Source organism: Grampus griseus (assembly GCF_964374135.1).
Source record: "Grampus griseus genome assembly, chromosome: 21".
In the NCBI taxonomy this organism is placed as follows: Eukaryota; Metazoa; Chordata; class Mammalia; order Artiodactyla; family Delphinidae; genus Grampus; species Grampus griseus.
This window is the reverse complement of record NC_139015.1, coordinates 10,658,770-10,680,183: the sequence shown is the minus strand read 5'-3', so window position 1 is coordinate 10,680,183 and position 21,414 is coordinate 10,658,770. Positions and strand designations below refer to the sequence as shown.

The following is a 21,414-nucleotide window of genomic DNA, read 5'->3' as shown; positions in this document are numbered from 1 at the left end:
CACTTGGAGTCTGTCACCTAGAGCATCCTGTGTGTTTTAATGATGTGTCTGGCTCAGCGTCTCCTCTCCCGGGACAAAAGACCAGGAAAGCCAGGATTTCCTCACTCTTGGGTCCCCATGGCCTGGAATGTGCTAAACATTGAAGAAATAGTTGCTGAGTTTTAATGAAAACAATGAACAAACGGGTTAATTAGTAAGGGATGTTTTTCTCTCTGAGCTGCCCTCAGGTGGTAGCGCTGTTCCCAGTGCAGGTGGTTTTCACTCTGTGATTAATGTTACGAGTTTAGAGAATAAAACTTTTCATGTGACGTTGACAGCACACTGCAGTCACCAGCAAACATCCAGGGACGCGTGGATCAGCAAACCAGCCCTTTGTGGGGACTCATTTAGAACCTCTTTGTGCTTCGTTACAGACTCTGCGTCATCTGTTTTCCAGCTCCAGGTGTCAGGGCCAGGTTTTCTTTTTAATAAAGAATATGGGGGGAGGTGGAGCCCAGGAATGGCAGGCAGCTGGCAGACCGACACATTGCCAGCAGTGTCTGAAAAGCACAGTAAATGGCCACTTTGGTCCATGTCTCATCTCCTCCCTGTTTTATCTCAGGGCGGGGCTCGGGGATGACTCACTGTGCAGTCTCCATGCCAACCTCTCCTCTCAATGCACCCTCTCCTGCAGGCCAGGGAGGGACACGATTTCCTGGAGATCGGAGGCTGCAGTGAGCCCTTCACGCTGTTAGAGGCCCCTGGTTTTCAGGGTCCCATTATTAATGGGGAATTCAGAGCAGATATAGTTCCGTGGCCAGGACGAAGCAGGAGTTCACAGACACATTGTGTTTGCACAGTATTTGTCCTTGTGCTGGGTCTGCGAGCTTTGTAAGGGAGTTGGATCCATCCTTTGCAGAAGGTGAGCGGGACCTGCAGCCCCATGGCCACTGACGGCGGTGCCAGGATAGGGCCAGGGTCTCACTGCGTCCAGGCAGAGCCGCTACACCCCATCCCACGCCCCTAGTGGCCGCCAGCATCCTGGCCGCACGAGCTGTTCGTGCTCAAACTGTTAGTGGTTACTGATTCAAGCAGGCCCAGAAAGGTCACCGGGAAGCCCCCAGCCGGGAGCTCTGATTTATTGGCACAGCTGACTGCTTGATCTCAACACGGCACACACAGAAGGTGCCTCTGGCGCTTGTCCTGTGCGTCAGGATCGATGACTGTGTGTCTGTTTCTACTGAAGTCACCTGGAGATTGTGACTATGTTGTCCGTATGAGAGGTTTGGGGGGTCTTCCAACCTTCTTATGGAACTTTCCGGGAGAAGTAGACAATATTTAGGATGTATTCGTTAGACGCTGAGCATCAGTAGGTGTCAATAGCTCAGAAGTTATGGGTTGATTTTACCCTTGCAAGTAACATCAGCTTTATCATTTTATTTATTTTTTCGTTGGAAGGTCGTTTTCTTTCCTTGAGTCAAGAGACAGTAGTGTAGTAACTCTGGATACTTTAACTCCAGTGGGTCACAGCTACGTACTCCTTATTTGCCATGAGCAGACATGAAAATCGATGATTTCACCATCAAACAAAACCCCACCCAAGAATGACCCCCTCCCACATCTTGGTGGTAAAAATACAATTCTGGCACAACTTTAATGTAGACTTTATTCACGATTAAACGTCCCAAGTGAAACAAAGAGCAGCCCACATATTGCTTGTGAGGACAGGACAGCGCCTTCCACTACTTGATCTGCAAATTCTCCACGAACAGATTGACCCAAGTCACCCAGTTGTGTCCCTGTGATGGGTCTGTCAGCTTTTCCACTGAAATAAATCATTCTTTTCAAAAAATTTTTTCATCTAAGTTTAAAGCCTCCCATTCTCAAAAGATGCGGGACACAGTTGTGTCACACTGGACACTTGATTTGGGCGGGGGGGGGGGAGAGACACCCTCTGCTGCCCGTACGTTTTCATCATTTTGTCTTGTTATCTGATCTCTGTAAGCTCAGCGCTTACCGTCATTATAATCAATTCCCTGTTGTGTTATCATTTTGTTTACTGCCTGGGCCCTTGAACACTCAGAATTCTGTACTTAGAAACTTATCTGATTCTTCACATCCTTAAAAGTTGGCTCATTCTCAGTTTTTTTTTCAGAAAATCCAAGTTCTTCTTGTGCAAAGTGAGTTTTAAATATTTAAAATGAAAACAGGAAGTGTCTCAAACCGTGAAACAGCTGTCATCACTTCATTTTACTGTCTGCAAGATGTTAGATGCTGGTTAGACTATAATTTCTTGCTAATTAACACATCCGAGGTACATGTCTGTGCCACCAGCCCATCAATGTTGCCCCAGAACTTGGGGGACCCAGGCAAGTTTTTGTAACTTTAGGGAAATCACTGTGTGCACGCTGGTGGGATAAGACTTCTGTGTCCTGTTTGATTTACACTTACGTTTTGAGACTGACATTAATTAAAGTGTCAAAATAGCTTTAATCTTTTATGTCGAATCTTTGTCTTTGGTTTGGTTTCTCCAATATCCAAACTCTCATTAGACATTCATGGGCTTGATGACTGTAATTCCTTTTATGCTGTTATCTTTGAAGTTCTAATTAAGAGTGCAGTGAATTTAAGTGTCGCTGTTACATTCAAATAGAACGGCGATGCCTGACTTTCGAAAAATATTTTATCTTGATTACGTATTTATATGACAGAATGCTAATTTTTAAATTTCCTTTTTGGCTTGCAAATGACTTGTAAGGACTGAATTCAGAAATGTGTCCAGAATTCCAGGTGTGGAGGGATAACTAGGCATGCATTTAAAGTAACGATGTATTCACATTTGAGATTACTCAGAGCCATGTGGAAGTAGAGACTGAGTAGCAGTGTATTTCATCCCATTCAAGTTAGTTTACCTCCAATAAGATGTGTTTCTCCAGATTCTCCTTCAGTTGATTTGCTAACCCAACACTTTGAAGACCTAAAGGGAAGTCCTTATGACCGATGTCCTCTGCTTTATGTCATCTGTTGAACAGATGGGGGCTGCTCATACTGATTCAACTTTGCCTGGAGAAAACCTCTAGACCAGCACCATCCAGCAATGAGAATGTTCTCTGGCCTCTGTCCAGTACTGTCCCCATTGGCTGTTCGTGACTATTGAGCAGTTGAAATGCAGCTCAAATGCGGAGGAACTGATGTTTAAGTGGAGCTGAGATGTTTAGATATTTCAGAAGTTTAGGTCATTTAAACTTGGCTCCGGGCTATGCTATTGGACAAAGCCGTCTGGAATGCGGCCCTTCTCACACAATCAGGATAAATCATGTACGAGGTTTTGGGCACAGTTCACTTGGCCAGCAGGGTCAGCAGCTGCAGCCTCTCCCCATCTGCCCAGCTCACACCCTTCTGACCAGGGCTTTGAGCCATTTCTTCAGAAAGGGTCCCAATGAGATTAACTCAATCCCGCATATATATACCGCATATATCTGGGAAAGTACGGTTTTCACCTGCCTCTGCCGTGGTTCTCATTCCGCTCTAAGAGGGAAGAGAAACATGTCCCTTAAGTATCACTACTATTGTTTTAGTACAATTTTCATAGAAATCTCCCTAAAATGTATTATATGCATGGCTCCTTCCATCTTAAATAGTGTAATTAACCTTTTCTTGGTGGCGCAAAGTCTCACATTGGTGTCAGTAGACTCAGGAGAGAAGGCACGTCACAGAGCCGCTGCTTTCTGTCACCCCCATTATTTTCAGGGTGAGTCTCACCAACTCATCTGATCCCCAAGACATAAGCAGAGTCCAGACTAACTCAGGAAATGGATTAAAACACAAGTGCCTTTTAATCTCTCTCCCTAGAATCAGGAAGCCACTTGAAAATCTCCAGGGATTTTCACAGCATTAGACACATGGTGAAAGAAATCGATGACAGGCTTTTAAACCCAAAAGAATGTTCCTGCCTGGACTCAATGAAAAAATAAAAATAGAGTAGTCAGGCCGTCAGACACCTAAAGATGTTAAGTAATCATTTCATTTTTTACTTTAAAATTTATCTTTGATCACTTTTATTGAAACAAATCTTGGGATGTTTCGAAATCTCTCTTGATTCATCTGCTTTTCGAAGCTGTATGCACTTTGACAGAATTACATTGCTAAGTTAAAATTAAAATTTTCATTCGTATATAATGACCTACATGTAGAAAATGATAGATGATACAGCCTGTAACTAACAATGAGCTCACTCATTATTACCTAAACTGTTCAACTGAATAATCGAATATTTTTCTTGAATGTGTAAAACGTTACCTATCATGGTTTATTTTAATCCGTGGCAGCAAATTAACATGCTCAAATGAGCATTTTTAGTCCTTTCTTTACTATATTTCCCAGCTTCTAATTCTAATTCTCAGGAGGCGTTTAAGAATATACAATTCTACTCCGTGAGATTATAGGTACCGACATGTATTTGTCAAAAGAATGGACTTATGAATGAGTACGTTGATATACTTTATTTTTCAAAACTTCTGTCACAGTGTTATTTTACTAATCTAAAGTAGTTCGTATACATTAATTTTTATTTACCCAAGGCTGACAACTGACACTGAATTTTTAAATGATCCAATTCAAAAGCATACAGTTGACCAAGAATATAAAAGTGTTGCATTGTCAGCAGTAAACAGCCTCATTCAAAGTCACACGAGGGATCACATCGTGTGCATATAGGGCCTGAGAGGGTGGCAAAAGGGACATTCAAAATGTGTGTTAAACGCCTGTCTTACGTCTGAAACTACAAATCCCGTTTGGACTTCTGTACTAACGTGTACTAATGGATCTGATATCTGGGTGCCTGGAAATTTTTATCTGTGTTTTCTGAATGTGTTTCTTTAACTTGTGTAAATTTACTCTCAAAACATTAGGTAGCGCCTACTTATTTCATTATAAATGTATGTGTTGGATTTTCACTGGAGCCATTTCAAGGGGAATCAAGTGACAAGTGATAAACACATTCAGGGGCTTAAAACTGTCTCACCCTTGCACGTACTTCCCCCATCGAGAAGATGGTGACTGGATCCCAGAGGGTGGGAAATCCTCACGTGTTCAGCCAGAACGTTCCCTGGGCCACTTAGCTAAACGTCGGCCCACATGTCTTCAGGGGAGCCCCACGTTCTGGGGGGACGTCACGTGGTCGTCCCCTGGAACAGCTCGTGGAAGCGTGGCAGCCCTGGAACTCCACAGCCAGTGGTGCAAACCAGCCGGCAAGGCTGCCGGGACCCGAGTCTACACTGCCTGCCTGAGGACAACTGCCTCAGAGGATGGCGGGGGGTTCGATGCAGGGGTCCCATCCAGAATACCCCAGGGATTAGAGCAGGCTGAGCCGGGTCGAGGTCAGGGAAAGGAGGAAGGAGTCTCTCTAGTCGGCAGCTGCGGGGGCGTTGGGTCCCGTCCTGCCGCTGACTCTCTGGCTGCCCTCAGGAAAATGTTCAAAGATACTGGAACCTCCGTTTTCTCATCTGGGAAATGGAAGAACAAGTGCTATCAACGGCAAGGTTGTTCTGCAGCTTCCATGAGGCTGAAGGATGGAGAGCTCAGATGGCCACAGAGACGCTCTCCCAGTTGCAGCCGTGCCCCTGGGTGTGCTCCTGGCGGGGTGCACACTGATTGTTCTTCCCCGAGACTGTGTCTCCTAAACACCCCTACGGTGACCCGGTAACAGCCTCCGAAGAAATGAGGTGGCGCCGGGTGCTGGTTGCTGTTGGTGTTTGTCTTTCTATCCATTGGAGGAGGAGCCATGAGCAGCTGTAAGCGACCTCCGCTGTCAGGGCCGCCCTCCCCGAGACCGCGCTCCGCCGCCCCTGCGTGAGCTTTGTTCCCCGTCATCCTCGCGACAGCAGATAAGTGACGTTGTGGCTGCTTCCCTTTTACAGATGAGCAAACTGAGGCTGAGAGAAGGCAGCTTCTCCCAGATCACACGCACGCTTACATCACTTTATGTCTGAAGCAAGGAAGATTTACTGTAGCTCTAAAAGAACCAGAATGGAAATATGGGAGATTTCCCTTTCTTTTTTAAAAATTTATTTATTTTTTATGGAAGTATAATTAATTTACAATGTTGTGTTAGTTTCATGTGTACAGCAGAGTGATTCAGATAATATATACATATATATATTCGTTTTCATATTCTTTTCCATTATAGTTTATTACAAGATATTGAATATAGTTCCCTGTGCTATACAGTAGGACCTGTTGTTTATCTAGTTTATATAGAGTAGTGTGTATCTGCTAATCCCAAACTCCTAATCTATCCCTTCCCCTTTGTTAACCATGAGTTTGTTTTCTATGTCTGGCTCTGTTTTTGTTTTGTAAATAAGTTCACGGTATCATATTTTAGATTCCATGTATAAGTGATACCATATGACATTAGTCTTTCTCTGTCTGGCTTACTTCATTTAGCAAGATAATCTCTAGGTGGCAAGATTTCATTGTTTTTTATGGCTGAGTAATATTCCATTGTATGTATGTACCACATCTTTACCCATTCCTCTGTCGATGGGCATTTAGGTTGTTTCCATGTCCTGGCTCCGGACATAGGGATGCGTGTATCTTTTCAAATTAGAGCTTTTGTCTTTTCTGGGTATATGTCCAGCAGTGGGATTGCAGGATCATATGGTAGCTCTATTTTTAGTTTTTAAGGAACCTCCACACTGTTCTCCATAGTGACTGCACCAGTTGACATTCCCACCAACAGTGCAGGCGGGTTCCCTGTTCTCCACGCGCTCTCCAGCCGGTGACTTTCGTGCCCACGGGGAAGCAGCTGCAAACTCCAAGCTCCGGAGTCAGCGCATCCACAGGTTGACGGCGTGTTTGGTTTTTTTTTTTTTTACCATCTTTATTGGAGTAGAATTTCTTTGCAATGGTGTGTTAGTTTCTGCTGTACAACAAAGTGAATCAGCTATACGTATACATATGTCCCCATATCCCCTCCCTCTGGCGTCTCCCTCCCACCCTCCCTATCCCACCCCTCTAGGTGGTCACAGAGCACCGAGCTGATCTCCCTGTGCTATGCGGCTGCTTCCCACTAGCTATCGATTTTACGTTTGGTAGTGTATATACGTCCATGCCACTCTCTCACGTCGTCCCAGCTTACCCTTCCCCCTCCCCGTGTCTCAAGTCCATTCTCTATGTCTGTGACAGCATGTTTTTATAAAACATTCACCAGTTAACGTTCTTGAAGAGGCAGGTATTCTTTGCTTTGCAGTTTTCCGCTCTTGGAGCAGTTCCTTAGCCTGGTGATGGGGCCGGGCTCCCTGACTCCTAGGACCTTGTGTCCTAGTGACCTGGGCCCCATGGGAACGATGCTGGGCTTTCAGCAAGCCCGTTCAGTCCTGGGTGTGCTCTGAGGGGGGCCTGGCAGGGCCGCGACGGTAGGTGTGCGAGGGAGGTTAAAAGGCTGCGTCGACAGGACAGAGGGCGGGACCAGGGCAGGAGGGACCGCAGGGTCGGTGGTGGATGCCTTGTGATTGACTGAACCCGGATGGACAGAGGTCTCCTTAAACCAAAGTGTTTTAGCCGCTAGGACAGCACAGGCGGACAGGCCTGCTGAGGATGTTGAAGGTGCCCTTAAGAAGCGGACTTGAGGCACAAGGACCCTGGGGTGTGGATGACGTTCCGGGGGAAACAGGAAGAGCCGCTCGCAGCCCCACGTCCGGGAGGGCCCCTTCCTTCGGCTGGCGACACAGCCTCCGGATTCGGGCTTATTTAGAACAGCAGCTGGTGGTAAGTGCTGGAGGTTGGGAGCCTTTCCTTAAACACCGGAATCTCCCACAGTAAAGCCCTGAATAAAGTCAGCTTTCCACAGTTTTCCTCTAGAGCTTGGTGAGTGTCTTTAAAGAGAATGCTTTTAGAGGTTTCTCGGGTGTAAACCATATTCAAAGCCCGTTTTTCTAATAATCCTGTGCCCCCCTGTGTTTCCTACCCTTCAGCCCCTCTTTCCCATTCATCCTTTCGAAAATGTGTGCATTTCATAAATTTTCATGAGAAGTTGTTATGTCTTAAGATCATCCTGACATGACAAACTCATTTTGTTTTATTTGCCTGTGTTCATCTGGGATGACATTTGAGGCTTTATTTCTTGGGAAAATCCATTCACGCAGATATAAAAATCACTGGCGCAGAGGGTAAAGGTTAGGAATGTTGGTTGAAGTCCCCACACACAGGAGAGGAAATGGTGCATTTCCACACAGCAGCAGGATGGTGATCCCCGGGCACGGTGTCTGGAGGCCCTGAAAGGAAACAGCTGCTCCGTCTGTCCTCACGGACGAGGCTCGGCCCTCCCAGGCCGTCCTCCTGGGCACGTCTTGTCCCCAGGCCAACAGCCCCCAACGCCTGCACCCTGCCTGGGTGCGCGTGCTTTGCGTGATGATGAGGGTGCCCGGGTCCCTCTCGGAAACACTTCTGCCAATCCTTCCTTCCAGGTAAAGAAACACGACCAGCACCTATGGAAAACCCATTCCTTCAGAGCAGATGTGATATATTCCTGCTGTGAAAATTGGTAACACCCAGAGCCCAGCAAATATACCTGATGAATTTGGGGTGCCTTCTAAGAGGCAGTTAATATCATTTCATGTCGAATTGCACTTATTTTCTTTGGGGGGTTTACTGTCAGCGTCATGTGTAGAACTCCAGTGTGTGCGGGGCTCAGAGGAGGCGAAGTGGTGGTTATGAACCGGGTAGACGTGGAGACCCGGGTCCCTTCTCAGTCGCCTCCTACGGCTTGTACCCAGGGAGCGTGTACTTATGGGGAGCAAAGAGCTTTCTGATACTGTGTGTTTTTCTCCATGATTAAAAGAATACCTATTCATCAGAAGCGTTGGTAGGATATACAGAGAACTGTCAGCCACACCGTCACTGAATGATGCCCGTGGTTAAAATGTACTTCTCATCTTTCTTCATTCACAGATTTTCTTTACAATAGATTCCATCTTAGGCTGGATAGAGTCGAGTAGGCCCTGCTTTTTTAACTTGGAGTTATAAGCATCTCGCCTGCTACCATGACCGGCGTGTAGACGATGGTGTGGCTTCCTTCTGCCCTGCTGAGTCAGACGTTACTTATTCTGCTGGATTTGGGGGTGTTTTTTATAGTTTTTCGCTGTTATACACACATCCCTGTCGACTCTCTCTGAGCATAAAGGGTTTTCCCCACACTCTGCCTCATTTTGCTAGGCTAGACATCGGGGAGAAACCTGCCCAGTGGCCAAGGGAGGGCTCGGTCGTGGACCAGATTCCCTGCGGGCGGCGGGGACCCGGCCCCGCTGACGGACCTCTGTCTCTCTTCCAGCCGTGTCCTACACCAACTACAAAAAGACACCACCGCCCGTACCCCCCCGCGCCACCTCCAAGCCTCTGATCTCGGTGACGGCGCAGAGCAGCACCGAGTCCACGCAGGACGCCTACCAGGACAGCCGCGCCCAGAGGATGGCCCCGTGGCCCCAGGACGGCCGCGGCCTCTACAACTCCACGGACAGTCTGGACAGCAACAAGGCCATGAGCCTGGCCCTGGAGACGGCCGCGGCCCAGCGCCATGCCGCCGAGGGCCAGGGCGGCTCGGCGCGGACGGGTGACAAGACCACCCTCGTGTCCAAGGCCGAGAGCTTCCTCCAGAGCCGACGCTCCTCCATCGGGGTCCAGGTACCTCCCGCGTGCCCCCCACGGTGACACAGACCAAGCACTGCTGGCCTTGGCCCGGGCCCTCGCAGGGACCCCGCGGGGCCAGAGGATTCAGAGCCTGGGCCCGGCCTTCAGGGGAGGCCGGCCTGTGGGTGCAGCGGGCGGGATGCCCCGGCCAGGCCCACCCGCCACCCGGAGGGCCCCCCCCAGGCATTTCCAGGGGCTGCCAGCTGCTTGGAGAGTATGGAAATAGGTTATGCTGACACTTAAGAAGGAGGTTTTGTGGTTGAAACCTGATTTTTAGTCTTGTGGCCGAACAGTAGAGAGGGGAGGAAGGGCATTGGGACCAAAGGTGAATGACAGGGAAGGGCTGCTTGTACGAAAAAGGGGCTCACAGCTACTCGAGGTGAGCCCGAAAGTCCCCGCGCCGACCCCAGGACGCTGGTGGGTTAGCTCTGGTTCACTGTGTTCTGAGCACTGAGGGCCAAGCCACCTCCGCTCAGGCCGCAGAGGCCGCCCCTACACCAGCTCCCACCACCGCGTCCACTCGGGCGCAGGGGCGGGGAAGGCGCCTAGCTAGGAAGAGCACCACCCAGCTCCTGCCCCAACCCGGGGACGGCCCAGGACAGGCCTCGCGCGGACCACGTTTCCCAGGATTTCTGCCGTGACTCCCTGCAAGAGGTGGTGTCGGCCAGCCAGGCAGGTTCCCCGTGGCGTCCTCGGCGAGCACGGGCGCCTCCACCAGCCCGAGTCCAGCCGAGGGCTTCCCTGGCGCCAGGGAGGAGGGCCTGCGAGCTCAGCTGGTGTGAGAGGGGAGCCGTGTCCTGGGCGTCGGGGGCCGGGGGCCGCAGGCTGGGGAGACTGCCCGCTGGTCTGGGTCCTCTGAACCCGGTCTCCACACTGTGGCTTCGTTGTTTTGTTTAGGACTCTGAATTCCCAGAGCACCAGCCATACCCAAGGTCAGATGTAAGTACCGAAATAACTCCAAAGCCAAGTACGCATGAATTTTCTTTTTCTCCCTTTTTGGATTATCCATACAACTGCTCATGTCACCTCTCTCTGTCCTGATTCTATATGCCAGGCTCTATGCTAGGTGCTCCCAGATTACTGCAGGGAACCCTTGCATCCCCTGATGACACAGAATCAGCCCCACTCTGATGAGGACGAAACTGGGGCTCAAACGGGCAGGCGACTCGCTGCAGACGAGGCCTGGCCAGGCGGGGGGTACTGGTACGGGGGCAGCTGGCGTTCACTCGGGGGTCGCTCTGCCATTAGACTCACATCTCCAGACGAGACTTGTGAGGCCCCCAAGCTCAGGAGGCCGAGGTCACCTTCCTGGGCGCGTGTGCCCCCCGGTCTGCCCACCCGCCCCCTCCCACAGGGGCACGGCCCACCCAGCCACAAACAAGGCTGGAGGGTCGACTTCCAAACACGAGGAGTTGCTGACTTACCCGAAAATAGCGGGAATTTCCAGGTAATTCAGATAATTTCAGGGAATTCCAGACGCCCATAAAGCGAGTTTATCCGGCCACCACTTCCTGCCTGCAAGTCACCCCAGGAGCCACCCCCCCACGCCCCATTCTGCTTCCGGCCGCAGTGCCTCTCCCCAGAGGGCCCCCGCTCTGCCCAGGCCACCCTCCCTACCAGCCTCACCGGACCCGCCCCCAGCTGCGCATCGCGTGCCGGCCGGGCGCACCTGCCGCCTCTTGGTACCCAGCGCCTAGCACAGCGCCTGGCACATAGCGAGCTCTCGGTCAGTGTCGGTGGGCGAGTGTGGGCGAGCGTGCGAATGCAGGGGTTCCGCTTTCCTCCTGGTGGCATGTCACAGCACGATGTGAGCTTGTCACCTCGCGGTGGCCAAGGGAAGTGAGCTGGAAGCCAAAGAAGATGTCGTCCAAGAAACTTGAGTGTCAGGATAATTGGGACACAGATGGGTGTGGGGCGCCAGCTCGAGGGCACAGGGGGGAAGAGGGATGAAGTGAAGACCGAGACGATGGGAGGACCACCCCTAGATGCCTAGAAAGCTCTAGAAGAATGCTCGAGGGCGTCAGGGTGGGCAGGGCACAAAGTAGAGGTGACGCTGAGGGCGAAGAACGGGGCTGGCTTGGGGCCACGTGTGGATCTGCTGAGTCTGCGTCCCAGCCCCGCCCCGGGCTGCCCTCATCCTCACAGTAGCCCCACGGGCCAGCTGGAGCCACATCCCCGTCAGGGACGGGGAGCCCGAGGCTGGGGGTGAGTGACTTGCCTACAGGTCGACAGCCACAGGGGGAGGATGGGACCCCAGCCTGCAGTCTCCTGCCGCACACGGAAGGGGAAGAAATGAGGGTCCTGCGGTGACACCCCCCCGGGAGCCTGCTGTGGTTCTCACCCCATGACCCCTCGTGGAGGGCGGCAACGCCCCCAGCCCCATCACGCTGTCCTCAGCTTGCAGGGCAGGGTAGCTGGTGTTCTGCGAGCCCGTCCAGCACTGGGGGGACGGGTTCCCGCCTGGCCTGCCAGAACCAGGACCTGACGGGTTCCCAGAACCACAGCTGTTGGGGAAACTTAGAAAGTGCAGAGTCTTTTCATTGTACAGACACTGTCCTTCCCACCGAGCAGAGTGTGCCCTCCTGCCTGCACCTTCCCTGGAGCCCGGGCCCAGGATGAGCACTGATGTGTGGGGTCCTCAGGGGCTCAGCTCAGGGCTCCTCCCGTGACATCCTGCCCCAGGCCCTGCAGGTGTGCGCTACACCTGGGTCCCTCCTGGTGACATATCCCAGCCAGCACACCTGTCTTCTCACTTGGAGCCCACACCTGGCCCTACTTCACTTTTCTTCACGATGGTGGTGACATTTAGCTATTTTCTTTGTGCTCACTTTTGTTTTTATCTGTGGTTTGTCTGTTATTGCAGTTTCTACTTGTATGTGTGTGTGTGTGTGAAACTCTGTAGAACATGTTTACTGTTCCCATACCCTGTGATGTGGTTTAATGTCAGGGATCATTCAATCCCGTCTGCCTCAGTCAACCCATCTCTAAAATGGGAGCGATTCCCACTCTGGGGTGTCACCAGCTGGTTACTGGGTTTAAACATCCTCTGTGGTGATGCTGATTTACCCTGACCCAGGACGCCCTCGGAGTCCCAGCCTTTTCATGTTTCCAGCAAGCCTTCCCTCCCCACCCCACCTTCCTAACTGCTTCTGCTGGGGCTGCGAGCATCTCACAGAGCAGGGCTGGCAAATCATATTTAACTGTTGGACTTGTAATAAGTCCCTGAGGGAACTGCGGGGACTTTGTATGGGAAGCAATGTACCCGCTTTGCTATGTGTGAAGTTTCGAAGGCAGAGCCTAAAATGAGCTCAGTTTAGAGCAAAAACTTGAGATTGGAGCTCCAGCAAATATCCTGGTAACGGCTTGCTCCTCTCTGGTGCTTCCAACCACGGGCGATCAGACTTCACCTCCCGAAAACACGGGCCACGCACACACATGCACAGTCCCACGTGTGCGCTCACGTGTACACACGTGTGCTGCACACATGCACGTGCACACGTCCGTACAGGCATATACACGCACACACGTGTGCACTCACACACACGCCGGCCACACCAAACTCCTTGTTCCCTAACTGGTCTGTGCGGGACCGCCCTTCCCACTGCTCCTCCTGGCCCGAGGCTCGGCATCCGTCCCTCCACTGAGGCCCGGGGAGAGTGAGGCGGGGGCTTCCGGATCCCGGCGCCCACCACTCACTGCAGCGATGGGCTGGTCCTTTCCCCTTTCATCAGTGAGCACCTCCAGTACAGCGTTTGCTTCACAGAGAGTTCGCTTAAAATACAGGGATTTTGCTGATTTCATCTTTCTTCTCAATGCCTGGAACACCGTGGATCTTGTAAAAAAAAATGAATGTACGCATATATTTCTCCAAACCTTTACAATCCTTTTACCCTCCTAGGCAGAATTTTCTCTCGGGAAAAGATCCCTTTGATTTCCTTTCCACCGTGCAAAACAGTAATTCCTTTTCTTTGTCCCAAATTTACTTCTTTTCCCCGTCTACATAAAGCTGTCCCAGGATTTCTGAAATGATAAATACTTAGCTCATCCTGACCTTGTACCACTGAATCATATCCCCCTTCACCTTTACCTTCTGAAAAGTAGAGCTGTATCTTCATGTTTTTCTTACAAAGGCTTCATATGACAAACACTGTAAAATCTAAAAGTCATTCAATATAAACTCCTTGAATTTAGTACCTTATTGTTAATATAGCTGATGATCCTAAAAGCGGGCGTGAGAGGGCAGAGCGTTAGATGTGCTGTGGAGAAACTGAGCTGAATCTGGCTCCACCCAAAGAGTCTTACGTCGATCAGACCAAGTGCCCAGCGCTTGCCTCGCTTTTGAGAGTAGGAAGAAAAGACTCCACTGAATTTAAGAGATTTACCCAAGTACCACACGGCCGGCAAGTGGCGGGATTTGACTGCCTCCAAAGCTGCTTTTCCTCATTCACTGTAAAAATAAGAGAATTATAAGAGAAAACGTACACACTAGAGAAAGGAAGAAAAAAGCATTTTGTGATACCTTGGTCGTATTTTTTCGTCACTTTATGGCATGTTTATGTATCTGTGAAGATGTGTATGTTGTATGAGTGCATACACGTCTTGTGATCTGACCGCTCACGCCACCTGCTAGTCTACATTCCTTAGTGGACATTGTATCGTAAGCATCTTTCGTGGTGTCATCCTTAAACCATCATTTTCAGAGCTGCACAGCTCTTCTGTGTCATGAGAAATGAAAACTTACCATATGTTACTATTATCCTACTTTCCTAGCCTCCTATTTTTCCCACGTGTCACCTTATAATTTGTTAGAATTCGAGGTAACTTCTTTAGACCAGAATCCCAAGACTGGAAAAAGTAAGGCAAATACTTGGAACATTTTTATGATGAAAAGCTAATGCTCTTTCCATTACAAATACCTCTCTAAAACTATACGAATGAAGCAATTTCACCCATATTATGTATCTATCAAATTCGACAATACCTACCCACATTGTAAAATGGGATACCTTTGCCTCAGCCACCACGTGGGCTGGGAGTATAGTCACCAAAGTACATGCACGTGCAGACATGTATTCATAGCGGCGTCATTGACAATGTCAGAAAACTAGTAATAACCAAATTATCCCTCCATTGAAGACTGATTAAATAAATCAGGTTATAGCCATAGAGTGCAATAGCACTTAAAGCACAAGGCAGGTCCTTTTGCACTGACATGGGGTAACATTTTTAATATATTAACTTTTATTGCAATCTTTTTGTGTAAAACAATAACAGTCTCCCCACCCAGCAAGGTAACATTTATGTGAGCTGTGACCCACTTGAAACTCAAAAGACGTGGTGATTAATAGCAAGGTTAGGAATTTTATTCAAGCGCGTTTCCCCCTGCAGTCAACCTATTTCCTGTTCCAGCCGCCAAAATATGCAACACAAATGAGAGATGACTTCTGTGCATGTTTTCAGAATTACACCAATAAACAGTGAGCAGCCCCCGGCTGCTGTCCCCAGCTCCGCAGCCCACCGGGAGCTGCAGGGTCTCCATGTGGCCACGCTGATTCTGGCCACAGCGGATCCGTGCAGAGCATGGCTCTGCCCCCGACAAGCTGTGCACCCCTGGGCAAGTTACTCACCTTCTCTGATTCCTCAGTGTTCGATGTGGCTGGAAACGACATAGGGTATCATGTGCACCAGGTGTAGTAACACTTGTCTGCTCTTAGCATGGTACCCGGTGCGGGGTCAGCGGAAAACAAATGCCGGCTCGCTCTTAGTACCACTTCTACTCACCACAAAATGAGTCAGTCCCCAGTGACAAAGGCTTAGCCGAGGGGCATCCCAAGTTACAGGCACGATTGTTAAGTACATCTTTTTTCTCATAACTCACAGGAGAGCGTCCTGATTATTCGTTTAATGGTTTGTATCTTACCTTTGCAGCGATCATTAATATTTTTAAGAAAAGATGTGTTTTACAGTTTAGTTATGACATTTGTGGATTGGGGTCAAAAGTCCTTTTGAGACAATAGGCAATATTCTTTGTGAAAAGGAAAAGGGACAGTGTAGTAGCTGGGATAATATTTGACTAAACTAACCTTTGGTTTTGCAGACTTTTCATACTGAGAGTTTGCGGGGCAGGTGGGGGGTTGTTTGTTTACTTGTTTGTTTGTTTAGAAAACCTGCGCTACTAGAATTCTCTCATGAGTTAACTTTATACCAGTGACGATCATAAATGCTTCTTTGGGTTTGGGGAGGCTTTTTGGCAAGCGCAACCACCATAAGGATTGTGTGTAGAATGTACGATTTCTGTTCTGTTCTGACATCGCCCTGCTCTGGGCACATCATTAACAAAAAGAGAGACAGCTCTATGTAGGCGCAGATGGAGAGGTTGCCCCGGTGCTCCTGGTAAATGCTTAAACTCCTTCCGTGTGTTCTTGTATGTGGATGCAGCCGTCAGCACAGTCCTATTAAATCGCGTGTGTGTTTTGTTAGCTCTCTCTGGTTCATGCTGTACCTGTAGGGTGTGATAAGAGCTTTCAAGTCCTCTCAAAACGCGATCTAACAAAGCCTATTTTTTTGCCGGGAGCGAAACAAAGCCATTTCATTTGCATACATTTAAAAGACTGAGATGCCCTGTTGAGTTCAAGTGGTGACACAGAATTTGACGGAACGCAGTAGCGACTTACACCACGATGAGTGCATTTCCCTCTCTCTGTCATTTTCCTGGGTCAAGTGCATCTCTGCATTAATTAAACAGATACATAATTAATTACCACAAATGAATACACACACACAAATAGTCCCTGACCCAGGTCCCTTGTCTTGGTTCTAAAATAAGGTGTTCTGTGTTGAATTAGGTGGAAACAGCTACCGACTCTGACACGGAGAGCCGTGGCCTGCGGGAGTACCAGTCTGTTGGCGTGCAGGTGGAGAACGAGAAACGGTAACCAGCCCCCAGATACCCGCCATCTCCCAAGCGGGGCTCTTGGTTTGTAACCTGACTGCAAGTGTCTAGACCACACTGACCATCAATAATGCAGGCCATTTGACCATCAATAATTCAGGCCAGGAAACAGGGTCATATCTTTATACTTTTCAACGTATATCATTGTAAGTGTGAATTAACATCCTCCTATGCCTTGTTTCTGCAAGCGGCAGGGGACCCGCTTCTTCTAAAGTAATTTACCACCTACGAAAGCAGGGGGGCTGGCAGCTCTGAATGTTACAGTCCTTTATCCAAAGGGAAAAAACAGGCTGAGGGTGAAACAAACACAGGTTTTCTCACCTTATCATGTTAAAAGTAAAAGGAAAGACAGAGAGAGAGGGAGGGAGATTGAAAGATGTTTAAGACCTTAGCTGTGCTGGGATTGTGACACTTCAAAGGAACCCCTCAAACTGTCAAACACAGAGAAGTCCATTACAGGAGTGTTGTTTTTGTAACAAAAACAGGATGACTGTTTTATTTTATATTTAAAATAGCATATCTTGTAAATTTCATAAGCACAAATTTTGATGAGCGCATTACATCGTGAAGCCCCAGTGATTCGCTCACGGTGGAGGGCTTTAGGACCAACCCGCAAAGATTTTGATTGCCAAGGAATTCAGAACACAAACTGATGGCTTCCCCAGGACACCAAGCTCTCAGAACCCGCACGTCGTCGTCTGTACCTGGGGACCTGGGCTGGCTGTCTCCATCCCCCGTGGTGACTTGTTCTCAGCTCCTTTGCCTCCAGGGCAGGAGATGGTGGCAGGTCCATTAACCAGCTGTACTCACAGCTGTGTGCCATCTGGGGGGCCAGTTGCTGCGGAGCCAAAACATGTAGCATGGGCAAAGTTTGGATGTGCAGACACACATGCACGCGCGCACGCGCGCGCACACACACACACACACACACAGTTCTCACCAGCAAAATCTGCACTCCTATTATGTTCACTTCTGCCAGTCATTTCAGTAACTGGCTGTGTGGAATGACTGACGTTTAAATACACACGATGAAAATGTTTTTTAAACACCTGCTGAGGTCAGAATTTGGATTCATTGTTTTGCATAAAAGACAACATCGGGATAATATTACATTATTCAGATAGGAGAAGAAACTCATGTCCTAAGCTGTGATAGGAATAGCCACCAAAACTCAGTAGGACACAGATGTAATTACTTAAAAGAATTGTAGACATAAAAGAAGCAGCAGGGATTCGTTTTACGTGTACGCCACAAACAGAAGAGAGTAAACTTGTAGCGTCTTTCTAAAAGGCAAGTGACCACTCCAAGGTAGTGGTTTCACGGGATACATCAAGCCTCCTTGTGTCGTGCAATAAACTTAAGTCTTAAGCGGGCATTATTTAGACATTGAAACTTAGGTAGAAGGTAGAGGTTCATTGTTTGCAAAGCCAAATGGTGTTCTGCCATAGGTGAAGCACCAGAGTGCTTGTAATAGAGATGAAAACACTCGTCTTCCCCGCGAGGTGCCGGCTTGTGGCCCAGGCGCACTCCTGATGAGTGCATCTAGGTTTTGCTACACAAGGCCACCTCGCAAAGGCCCCACTTGTCCCCCTTGCCTCCCTTGCAGGTGCGGACGCTTTAAGCGTTCCAACAGCGTGACGGCCGCAGTGCAGGCGGACCTGGAGCTGGAGGGCTTCCCAGGACATGTCGCCACGGAGGACAAGGGCCTACAGTTCGGGTCCTCCTTCCAGAGGCACTCGGAGCCCAGCACCCCGACCCAGTACGGGGCGGTGCGGACCGTCCGGACCCAGGGGCTCTTCAGCTACCGAGAGGACTATCGGACCCCCGTGGACACTGCCGACCTGCCCCCTCCCGACCCCTGGCTGGAGCCGTCCATGGACGCGGTGGATGGCGGCCGCGTGTCTCCGTGCCACAGGGACGGCGCTTGGTTTCTGAAGCTGCTGCACAGCGAGACGAAGAGGATGGAAGGCTGGTGCAAAGAGATGGAGAGGGAAGCGGAGGAGAACGACCTCGCGGAGGAAAGTAAGGGCCCAGGTCTCCTCTGAGGCTTGTAGACGCTCGTGATGTTGCCGTAACACAAACGGTAGAATTCCCAGGCAGGGTCCCTGGGTCCCTGAGTACATTTAAGTGAGTGGGCTTCCTGCTGCCTCCCACCAATTCTCAGACACAGTAACCGAGCAGAAAAGCAATCGCTGAAGTATTCAAGGGCATCCTTTTGTTTTGTTTTGTTTGTTGGATAACAGGATGGCTTGTGCTCACAGGGAGGTAGTTTATCTCATGTTCCACGTGCCGGTTCTCTTGAATTCTGGCAATGACTTGATATGGAGCAGTTCAGCTGTTTTCTAGAATCATGACTGTCCCGTGTTTATAAGAAATTGCATTGGCTTTATGCCAAAGAAACGTTGGCTACGGTAGACGATTAACCAGCCAGCTGGTGGTGGCGGCTCCCGGTTCCCCATCCCCGGGCGGGTGGGGATCTAAGTTCCCCGACCTCGTGTGGGCAGCGCAGATCTGCTCCCAACCCTTTACGCCAGGTGGGTCTCCGGCTCTTGCGCAGAAAGGCACCAGCCTCCCCTTTCCCTGAAGAAACTTATTGTCAGGGTTGTCCGGAAGCAGCATCCTTTATGAATTGCTGTGTTGATTTCGAAACAGATACCTCCTGACTTTTGTTTATAGACCAAGAATACCACAAGAACGATTGCAACGTACATACAACTAACAAATTTTGTCTTTACCAAATACAGTTTCACAGAGGCGTTTCTGAATGTCTTACCTCGACAAAGCGTGCTCTTTTTAATTTTTTCTTTTTCCATGAAGTCCTTTGTACAATTGCTAGATCAGTATAAATCCTGAAGTTCAAAAGCACACCTGACATCCTTGGAAATGTCGCCCTGACGTTGCATGTCCAGAAATCTGCTATAGGAGAATATGTCAATAATCCTGGCAGTGGAGGCATGAGGATGAAAGTTTCAGGACGGTAACTTATAGACACAGTGGCCCTGGCCGCTGAGGAGTCTAAGAAAATGGTTGGTGTTTTGATCCTGAGTTGTTAACATGTACATTGTTAACTTAGGAAGAAAGGGGAAGAGCGCCATGCCTTCAGGTCCCCAGTTCTCTTCTCCCACATCCCTCTGTCAGTCATCACACCCCACACCTCCTTCGCCGGAGTGGGTACTAGACGCTGAGGGTTTTGGAGGAAGTATAGCCTGTGCCCCGGCCATGCGGCATCGCTGCACGTAGCTGCCGAAGTCACCCCGCCCCCATGCGTTTGTCCACACGTGTCACCTGTCGAGGGCGCAGCCGACGGTGACTGCGCTCAATCCGATGTTTAAAAATCCCTCGTTTCCCGCAGCTTTTCTTCACTTGTCAGTATGTGCTTCAACGGGGCGACACCGTTTGAATTGTATCAGGGATTTATCCTCTTTACCCAGAGCTGACCCGGGATTTGAAGGAGACTGTCAGCTCCCGCTCTGTGCACACCCCCGCGTTCAGCCCGGGCTTGGTGAGCGGTCCTCGGGGCTTGTGAGACGTGAGCCTGAGGTTGATGAGTCGGGATGTGTTTCCTACACCCTGTGGTTCCTCCGTGAAATACCTTTGAAGGGGAGGAGATGGGGGGACAGTTCAGCAAGAGGTAACCCTTGTCAGGGCTTACCCCACAGTATGTCGGTAGCATTTTATTCTAGAACCATGTGGATTTACACCAGTTAGGACACATCCACAAGATTCTGGTCTCCCTCTGTGCGTGGAAGAGATGGAGGCCTTGCGTCCTTGCTGTGTTTGTGAGACAACGCAGAGCAAAACCTGCCGTGGCAGATTTTCCGTATTTAGTGTGTACCGCTAATTCAGTTACGATTTTATCAAGGATTATAGTTTTTTTTAAAGATATGTTTTTTAAAAGAAATCTCTAAGCCGTCCTGTACTGAACACAGTGCCAAGGGCTACGCTAACTGCATCACTTACATCTTCAAGGGCTCAGCATATCATGATACCTAGAAAATACTGTCACCTTTATGGAAGTAAAGAAACTGAGGTTCAGAGAGGTTAAAATCTTGCCTCACGTTCCACAGAGTAGAGCAGTGGAATCCAGGCTCGAAGTCGGAGCTGTCTTTTGTCAAAAGCTGTGCTTTCCCACCACGCTGCCCGACATTCTTCAGTCCAGATGTTCCATTCCTGGGAACTTGTCCTTTGTATCCTAACACTGTCTTCTTCTGCTCTTTTAGAAAATGTGGAGCCCCTATCCCTGGCCGTTTACTTCATTCTGATTCTCTGAATCTGTGACACCCATTTGTGGTCCAGAGAGAATCCCTGAGCCTTAAAATACATACTTGGGTTGTGCCTCAGCCCTTGGAAGTTAAGAGGTGAAATTAAAAGGCTTCAGCGCTGAAGCGTTGTCCTAAGTTATGATTTTCTTGCCACTGGGGCGTTCAAGAAAATTCTGGGAGTAATGCCGTAAGTGTACTGTGTCTAAAATACGATTTGATGATCTGCAGTGACCCACATCAACAGTAACAGTCCATCACTTAGGATGTTCAGTTGCCTTATTACTGGACATCTGGAGAACACATTTTTCCTTCAACAAGGCAGAGAGGAAAGGGAGTTTCTGCCGTCCCTCAATTGTATTTCCATACACAAGTTTTTTTCTATCTTTTTGGGACCTTCTTCTGGACTCTCTGCATCTTGTAAACACCCAGCAGATATTTGCTGAACCCATACTATGAGTCGTTCGATAGACTGCAGGTGGATACGAAAAGGAGTGTATAGCACGGAAGCTGCAGTGACTTAAGAAGGGGTGAAGTAAG

At 49.3% G+C, this 21,414-nt stretch overlaps 1 protein-coding gene across 1 annotated transcript in view; it reads left to right on the top strand.

Moving 5' to 3' along the window:
- Positions 1–21,414, top strand: part of DLGAP2 (DLG associated protein 2) — a gene marked incomplete at its 3' end in the record, with an annotated part of 702,831 nt that overhangs the window by 666,225 nt on the left and 15,192 nt on the right. The window contains exons 10-13 of the mRNA XM_082680415.1: positions 9,308–9,657; positions 10,561–10,602; positions 16,509–16,594; positions 18,222–18,637. Of these exons, the coding sequence (XP_082536541.1) occupies positions 9,308–9,657; positions 10,561–10,602; positions 16,509–16,594; positions 18,222–18,637 (894 nt within the window). The remainder of the gene's footprint in view (positions 1–9,307; positions 9,658–10,560; positions 10,603–16,508; positions 16,595–18,221; positions 18,638–21,414) is intronic.